Below are 9,505 nucleotides of genomic sequence, written 5' to 3'. Positions count from 1 at the left end.
TTGGACGTTTGTTCCGCACACTTTACCGACGAAAGCTATGCTACGACAGAGATGGCAAGAATGTGTGGATATCCTGCGACACTCAAAGCAGATGCATTTCCAACGATTAAGTCAAAGAAATCTGCTGCCAGACCCCCATTGAATCTGCCTGAGTGTGTGAGCAATTCAGGGACAAAGGGCCTCGGTAGCACGGCAAGCAATGGCGGCAGTTTGTTCCCGCAGACGAGCGAGCTAAACCCCCTGGATGTCTTGGCTCACACCGTCCCGAAGATGATCAAGAGAAGAATATCGACCCTAGCTTCCCTGGCCTGCTGACATGAGGGTATGTCTACAGAATATATTAATTGATGAAAATTGGGCTGTCTTCACTCTCAAAGTGCATGTTGTTGCCAAATGTATTTCATATGCTGTAAACCTAGTTCATAGTTGTTAGTTTCCTTTAATGCCAAACAAACACATACCAATCGTTGGTTAGAAGGCGATCGCCGAATTTGTCCTCGCTTTCTCCCGTGTCGCTGGCTGTCGTGTCGTTTTCGTCGGTTTCGCTTGCATACGGTTCAAACTGATATGGCTCAATAGCTTCAGTTTCTTCTTCAATTTCGTTTTCGCTACCTGTCTCCACACTACAATCATCCGTTTCAATACATTCATAATCTGTTGAATCGCTTAAGCCGCTGAAATCCGACTCTGAATCCGAGCTAATGTCGCTATAGCTTGCAGTTCTTTCCGCCATGTTTGTTTGTGTTGGCCTCACTATGTGACGTCACAGGAAAATGGACGGGTGGTTAAAATCAGGCACTTTGAAGCTTTTTTTAGGGATATTGCGTGATGGGTAAAATTTTGAAAAAAAACTTTGAAAAATATAATAAGCCACTGGGAACTGATTTTTAATGGTTTTAACAATTCTGAAATTGTGATAATGTTCCCCTTTAACAGTGAATGAACAAGTAGATAAATAATTAATTTTCTATCACTTGTCCGTAATAATGTCGACAAAATAATAGAATGGAAAATGACACAATATGTTACTGCATACATCAGCAGACTAATTAGGAGCCTTTGTTTGCTTACTTACTACTAAAAGACAAATTGTCTTGTATGTTCATTATTTTATTTAAGGACAAACTTGCAATAAGAAACATATGTTTAATGTACCCCAAGATTTTTTGTTAAAATAAAGCCAATAATGCAATTTTTTGTGGTTCCCTTTATTCAGAAAGGTACCGAAAAATATCGAAATAATTTTGGTACCAAAATATTGGTGTCGGGGCAACACTAGTTTATACTTAAGTGAGTGTGACGTTGGATTTAGGGAGATTTGGGGGGGCCCTTAAAGAGTCTTGTGTATGGGCCTCCAGAATTAGCTCTAATTGTTTAAAACGCTATGGAATAAGTTACGTAATTATGTAAAAGGTAACAGATTTTCTGCATAAAGTTCAGCCAAAGGGAGTCCGTGTATTACGCAAAAGACGACATGGTCGAAAATCTGCTCGAACACTCCGCGTGTGTTGTCAGACAGTCTCTGGGTTGAACGATCCCCGCCCCTCCCGCCCGGCGCGCAGTTGAATAAATCACGCCCACTCGCTGTTTGACCTGCACACTTGAGCCGGGGAGGAGCAGACCGAGCACCCAATTCCGCCGACTTCTCTCCGTCTTTGGTAACTATCAGTCGGCCCCAAGGGCAACATTTGACCACAATGTCGCACGGCACCGTAACCGGCTTGCTGTTTGCGCTGTGCGTGGGGGGCGCGGTGCACTGCTTGCCCAAAGGAACCCCCAAAAACCGGCGACAGACTCAGCAGCATCACGTCCCCTCGGTGACTCAGGGTAAGTTTGATTTTCTCCAACCTGCTCGCTATAAATAGGTTATTTAGTCATTTAAAACCACAACTTAGTCATTTAATGCCTCACTGTTTTCTATTAATTCAACCCGAGTATAATTATAAGCTTAAAAATGGGGTAAAATAGAAACGTTTTTTTGGGGGTGAGCATTCTTGCAACTGTCTTGACTTTTTTTTTTTTTTAATCTGAAGACCTGACATTATATTTTTGTAAACCGAGAACAATAATGTTATTTATATCGAGTTGCTAAGGTGTTTGTGGCAGATGAAGATGTGAACAAAGAAGCAGTCTTGTGTGTGGATATTGTTGTCTCCTTATAAATGATTTATTACGGTGTCTGGGGGTCCTTTGAAGTCAAGTTAACACATTTAGGGGTCAATTTCACATGCAGGGGGGAGGTTTTGACTGCCAATAAATAATTTCAGCGGAATAACATAAATACTTTTTTTTAAGTCGTACGTTTGACACCCCTGCTCTAGAGTAAGGGTGTCCAAAGAGTGGCCCAGGGGCCATTCGCGGCCTGCAGCAATTTTTTTTATTGGCCTGTGAAACATTTTACAATTACTATTACAAAAAAACAACAACCAGAAAACATGTTGCAATATTGACTTTAATAACACAAAGCTGTCAAGCAGGCATTCATATATGTATTAATATATGACTTTGGTTTAACACTTTTATGAGTCTGGGCTTTTTGGGTTCTTGGGAGCTTTAGTCTGATTTTTTTTAAAACTGTCACTGTTCAAAAACATAATAATCAATCTAACGCTATGCTGTTATTAATGATTTACCTATTAAGGGATCAAATTTCTTCACAGTAAATATTCCATTTTGAAAAATGTTTTGGGGAAAATATTGCATATTTTGTGTTTTTGCCATAAAAACATGATTTTCTTTATAAAAAAGGGCATACAACATAAAAAGATACAAGCTTTCTGGCAATTGATAGTTCTTAAGTTGATTTATTACTTTACTTTATTGACTGACCTTTCGGGTCCCTGAGACCTTTAACTTTCACCAAAAGTGAGGGAATCTCTAAGGCTTGCATTATATATTGTTTTGGTTTAAAAATGAAAAATATCAAAACGGCCCACGCATTCTTAGATTTTTTTAGTTTGGTTTGGTCACCCCTGCTTGAGCGTAATATGGCGTATCAAGTAAAAGTAAAACGTAGTCTAAGTATTCAATGTAACTGGTGAGTAACTTCTGATTCAATCAGTAGGTATTTGATAATGGTGTTTGCACTACAGCAAACAGTGTGTGTAGCATTTTCTACAAAATATGCACATTTTACGGTCACGTATGATGTTATAACAAAGTTATTGTTAGCATACAAGCAGCTATAACATTAACAAAAAACATACAACTTACCGCAACATGCTTTCTTTAGTTGGATGAGGAATTTGTGTTTGCTGAAATGTGAAAATTTCTACTGACACAGATTGCAGCACATGATTAGGGATGTCCCGATCCAGGTTTTTGCACTTCCGATCCGATACCGATATTATTTTTGCATTTCCGATCCGATACCGATACTGACCGATACCGAAACTGACCGATACTTGCCTATCCGAGCATGTATTAAAGTTTAAAGTTATTTAGCCTACTTAGTTGTCAGAATCATGTTGAAAAGGGTTTTAGTACTCTTGATAACAACTAGCCAGCTGAATTAGGGGAGTTTGAATAATACACAATGGTTGGTAACAAGAAACTGACCTGTTTATTCAAGGATAAACACAAAATAGACAAAATTATACATGACAAACAGAAATGGCATCATTGAACTAGGGCTGGGCGATATGGCCTTTTTTTAATATTGCGATATTTTAAGGCCATATTGCGATACACAATATATATCTCGATATTTTGCCTTAGCCTTGAATGAACACTTGATGCATATAATCACATCAGTATGATGATTCTATGTGTTTTGATTGATTGATTGAGACTTTTATTAGTAGGTTGCACAGTGAAGTACATATTCCGTACTATTGACCACTAAATGGTAACACCCGAATAAGTTTTTCAACTTGTTTAAGTCGGGGTCCACTTAAATTGATTCATGATACAGATATATACTATCAGATATATACTATCATCATAATACAGTCATCACACAAGATAATCACATTGAATTATTTACATTATTTATAATCCAGGGTGTGGAGGGGGGGCGCCGGATGTAAGTGTAAAAAAGACAGCCAAATGAGTTTGATATGAGAATAAATCTAAAGTTAAAATATAAGGTCTGTGTGTTGAAAATTGTTATGCGCTTATTTTTTTATTTGATTTTGTGCGTGGCATAGATTTGCTATGCGCAGAGGACGCTTAAACAGTGCGCAATTGCACAGGCGAGCACCTTAGAGGGAGCGTTGCTCGCACGGCTGCGCTAGCATCACGGCTAACGTTAGCCATGCTGCTACCTCTCTGCTCGGGGAGGATGTATACGTATGTGACGTATGTCGTGACAGTATGTGACGTGTGTAAGAAGGTGCACTTGCTGTCTGTGAGAGGGAGAGACAGGAAAGAGTGAGAAGAGCCTGTCATGTAATGCCAGCAGCTAAAAGCAACTGCTTGAGAATTCACAGACCTGTGGATGTTTTGAAGGTGTGCTGGAAAATGCGGAACGGAAATTACGGAGCAGCAGAAAAGTGGAATGCATTATTTAAATCAGTGCGTTGGAAAACACGGACCGGAGTTTTTTTTAAAACTGGATCTGGATCGGCATTTTCCCATGCCTTGCTGATACGCAATTTTTGGCAAATATCGGCAGCCGATCCGATCCAAATATCGGATCGGGACATCCCTACACATGATATATTATTTTTTTATAGTTTGTTAGTAAACATTGAAGAGTTGTGCTGCCTCGTCTAAATAGTGTTTCGTCTTTACAAAAATATTTAGGTAAAAGTAAAAAGTATGTTGTATTAAAACTACTATGACAAGTTAATTTGAACAAAAAATTTACTACAGTAAATTTAACGAATTGTGGCCTGCCGGGAGATGTCACGCGTTTCATAAGGAATCTGGCCTGTGGGGTGTTTTCATAATAACTTTAACTATGTTATTATTACAATGATACAACTTTATAACCATTTTGTGGATAGGTCAATGAATGTTCTGCTGCAATTTCAACACAACAGTTACCTATATCACCCAATCCAGACAACCTTCCCTAGTCATTGCGCAAAACAAAACATGCAACCAACACAAAAAGTCAACACACATGGTCACAGTTAACAGAACCTGCTCACTGAACTTTGTGGATATTATAAAAAAAATGTCAAAGCACCATAAAAAAATCCAAATTAAACCCATTTTTATCCTTTGCAATGCATGATGGGAAAATGCAAAACACTTTTCTACACTTATCCATGTGTGGCACATTTTAGCTGGCGCATTTTAGTTGCTTGATATTTCTGATTTATTACAAAGTAGGTCGTTACAGAAGCAAACAAGGTAGGAGTCGAACTTTCACAGACTCACTGTAGAAGCTGTAGAAATGGATGGCTATATACATATATATATACAGTATATGTATATAAACAGTATATATATATATATATCTATGGTCATGAGCTTTGGGTTATGACCGAAAGGACAAGATCACGGGTACAAGCGGCCGAAATGAGTTTTTTCCGCCGGGTGGCGGGGCTCTCCCTTAGAGATAGGGTGAGAAGCTCTGCCATCCGGGAGGAGCTCAAAGTAAAGCCGCTGCTCCTCCACATCGAGAGGAGCCAGATGAGGTGGTTCGGGCATCTGGTCAGGATGCCACCCGAACGCCTCCCTAGGGAGGTGTTTAGGGCACGTCCGACCGGTAGGAGGCCGCGGGGAAGACCCAGGACACGTTGGGAAGACTATGTCTCCCGGCTGGCCTGGGAACGCATTGGGGTCCCACAGGAAGAGCTGGACGAAGTGGCTGGGGAGAGGGAAGTCTGGGCTTCCCTGCTTAGGCTGCTGCCCCCGCAACCCGACCTCGGATAAGCGTAAGAAGATGGATGGATGGATGGATATATATATATATATATATATATATATATATAAATATATATATGTATATGTATGCCAACAAACAAATTACAGCAACATCTTAGGCCCCTTCTACACTCCATATATATATATATATATATATATGTATATGTTATTTTACATGCAGTCGGCTTTTGGCCCTCAACCAAATTTTTTTAGCGCAATGCATCTCCCAACTCAAAAAGTTTGATGTGTTTTTCTAAATATAAATGTATGTATATGTGTATTACGGGTGCAACAACTAATCGATTAAATCGATTAAAATCGATTATAAAAATAGTTGCCGATTAATTTAGTCATCGATTCGTTGGATCTATGCTATGCGCATGCACTGAGGCTAGGTTTTTTTTTTTTTTTTAACCTTTATTTATAAACTGCACCATTTACAAACAGCTGAGAAACAATAATCAAAATAATAGGGGTGTAACGGTACGTGTATTTGTATCGAACCGTTTCGGTAAGGGGGTTTTGGTTCGGTGAGGAGGTGTACCGAACGAGTTTCCACACGGACATATTAAGTAGCGTACTGCACGTTGTGTAAACAGTACTCAGAATGCCGGACATTTCAGGCATTTAAGAAACGCCGCCCTGACAGCTCCGCAAAAGAGGACATGTCCGGTGAAGCTAGGTCCTGACCATACGTCCTCTTTTCACCGGATATGTCCTCTTTTGCGGGGCTGTCCAGGCGGTGTTTCTTAAAAGCCTCAAATGTCCGGCATTTTGAGTTAAGGTTGCATGTATTTTCAATGTACGTTCAGGGTTAAGAAGGTTAAAAACAAAACAAATTGTGCGCGCAGCAGCATTCGTGAGGGAGGGAGAGAGACAGAGAGAGTGAGAGAGTTATGATAAACGCGCATGCGTCGTCAGGCTCTGCTTTTTATCCATAGATTTATCCGATTGAATTTTTTATTATCTATAGCAGGGGTGTCAAAAGTGTGCATTTTTGTAACATTTTCCTTGTTTTATTTGGCAAGTTGAAAGAACATGGCGCCAGTATCATCATATCTCTCTGACCTGATCCATGTCGCCACGCCCTCACGTTCCCTAAGATCCTCTTCATCCATCCATCTCACTGTCCCTTTATTTAAACTGTGAACCATGGGTGCCCGAGCTTTCAGCCGCTCTGCCCCACATCTTTGGAACTCTTTACCACCAGACCTTCGTAACTTAGATTCAATATCCCTCTTCAAATCAAGACTCAAAACACACATATTCCTGACTGCCTATTCATTGTAATCATCTTTTCTTCTCTATCTTTGTTGTTGTTGTTGTTGTTGTTGTTTTTTATCCAATTTGATTTTATTGTTGTGATTTTGTACGGTGTCCTTGAGTGCCCAGAAAGGCGCCTTATAAATAAAATGTATTATTATTATTATTATTATTATTATTATGCTGTTTTTTTTCCAATAAAATACTGGAAAGGATAGAAATGTAGTTTGTCTCTTTTATCCGATTATTAATCGAAGTAATAATCGTCAGATTAATCGATTATCAAATCAATCGTTAGTTTCAGCCCTAATGTATATGTATATATGTATATGAATATATAAGTACAGTATATATGTATATATGTGTATATATATATATATATATATATATATATATATATATATATATATATATATATATATGTATACATATATATATATATATACATACGTGTATATATTCCCTGCACTGTTTTACCTGGTCTCTGTTGGTTTCTTGTTAGATGGCTGTATCGAGAATGGTCATTACTACGGTATTAATGACCAGTGGGAACGTCCGTACTTGGGCAGCACTCTGGTGTGTACTTGCAATGGTGTCGCCGGCATTAAGTGTAAAAGCAAACCTGAAGGTGAGTTCACATGTGTGTGCCTACGGTGTTGTTCTAACACTAAGTGTGACTGTATTATCTTTTTCTGAGACAAAACACCCTTTTTTCTTGTGTGTCTTCAACAGAGGAAATATGCTATGATAAAATCAACCAGCAGTCCTACACCGTGGGGGAAACTTATGAGAGACCGAAGGATGGCATGATTTGGGATTGTACCTGTATCGGATCTGGAAGGGGAAAGATCAGCTGTACCATTGCTAGTATGTGGGGACACTCCAGCTTCTGTTTTTAAATACATCCTGATAAGCCAAACACATTTTTCTGTGCAGCTGTTTGCAGTTAGCTGGGTGGGTAAATAATGGGAAACATGATTCTTTATCTTTGTGGTAGTTGCCCATATGCATCAGCTTCTTTCTTATCATCATCATTCCTCTGTCTACCTAGATCGCTGTCATGAAGACGGGGCCTCGTATAAGATAGGAGACACCTGGAGGCGACCCCATGAGACAGGGGGCTACATGCTGGAGTGCGTCTGTCTGGGTAATGGCAAGGGAGAATGGACCTGCAAGCCTGTTGGTGAGTCATTTGCAGACAGTGACTAACTGTAATGCAACCTTGATGTTCATCAATTGAAATAAGTTAGATTAGGGATATTTAACTAAATTATTTAGAGCCCACATCTTCAGGAGTGATCTGCTTTTAAAGGACCTTCAGCAAAAAAGTTAGTCAAAGATCATTGAACGTTGAGGAAAACTAGTAGTGTTATTAACAAATTTAACAAATGACTACTGACTGCATCTGAAGCTACAGCAATGCCTTAGTTACATACATCACATTATGAAAATATAATGTAAAAATACAAAAAGGAAAAAAAAAAGAGCACCTAAAATGGAACCCTGAGAAAAAACACTAGTATAACTAAAGAAGTACGAATGACTACTGACTGCATCTGAAGTAAACAAGCTACAGCAACTCCTTGGTTACATAAATACAATTACGAAGAATACCTGCCAAAAAAGAAAGGACCTCAAGGGGTGCCTTGAGGAACGCCTCAGCTATGTAAATCCCAAGATTTGACCCCAGTGTTCTATGTTTGCTAGCAACAACTAGAACCGACCAATCTAAGTCTATGAGCAAAAACTGATGAAGCCTACTGGGATGAGAGGTCGAAACATCTTCCAAGACAAACCAAACAGTCCAGTTGCGATCGATTCAATACCCTGAGAATAGCAAAGTTATAATGTCAATGCAAGGATCTGCCAATGTGTTCACAGTGGTCCAAGTTCCTATATACAACAGAAGTACTCTAAGGGTTTTAAGAATTTGCCGCAAAAATGTTTGTCTCCCAAGTTTTGAACAGAACTCGGGGGCCGGTATGGTGTCATTCCTGGGCAGGATTTGGCCCCCGGACTGCCAGTTGTGGGTTAGAGTGTCGAAATAAGATTATTTAACACTAAACTATGTGTGTGTGCCCTGCAGCTGAGCGTTGCTATGACAACACGGCCGGGACATCATATGTTGTTGGGGAGACATGGGAGAAACCCTACCAGGGATGGATGGTTGTGGACTGTACATGTCTGGGAGAAGGAAGTGGCCGCATCACATGCACATCTCGAAGTAAGAGATCTTTGACTTTTGCTATGGAATTTACTTATCACTTTTCTGGAATTGACTAATCAAGTCCTCAATGAGTAATTACTTTACTAGTACATAACTTTTGTTTTCTCAGTCAATTGCATGCATGCATTTGCATTCTATCACATGTGTTGATTGACTTTTTGCTATTTGTAGTTTTGTCTGTACAAAAGCTCTTTTTAT

At 39.4% G+C, this 9,505-nt stretch overlaps 1 protein-coding gene across 1 annotated transcript in view; it reads left to right on the top strand.

The window, feature by feature from the left end:
* Window positions 1–1,645: 1,645 nt before the first annotated feature.
* Window positions 1,646–9,505, top strand: part of fn1a (fibronectin 1a) — an 83,641-nt gene continuing 75,781 nt past the window's right edge. The window contains exons 1-5 of the mRNA XM_061926488.1: window positions 1,646–1,827; window positions 7,583–7,708; window positions 7,813–7,947; window positions 8,132–8,263; window positions 9,167–9,304. Of these exons, the coding sequence (XP_061782472.1) occupies window positions 1,698–1,827; window positions 7,583–7,708; window positions 7,813–7,947; window positions 8,132–8,263; window positions 9,167–9,304 (661 nt within the window). The 5' untranslated portion in view covers window positions 1,646–1,697. The remainder of the gene's footprint in view (window positions 1,828–7,582; window positions 7,709–7,812; window positions 7,948–8,131; window positions 8,264–9,166; window positions 9,305–9,505) is intronic.

Source organism: Nerophis lumbriciformis, linkage group LG31 (assembly GCF_033978685.3).
Source record: "Nerophis lumbriciformis linkage group LG31, RoL_Nlum_v2.1, whole genome shotgun sequence".
NCBI lineage: Eukaryota > Metazoa > Chordata > Actinopteri > Syngnathiformes > Syngnathidae > Nerophis > Nerophis lumbriciformis.
This window is presented reverse-complemented; position numbering and strand designations above follow the sequence as displayed.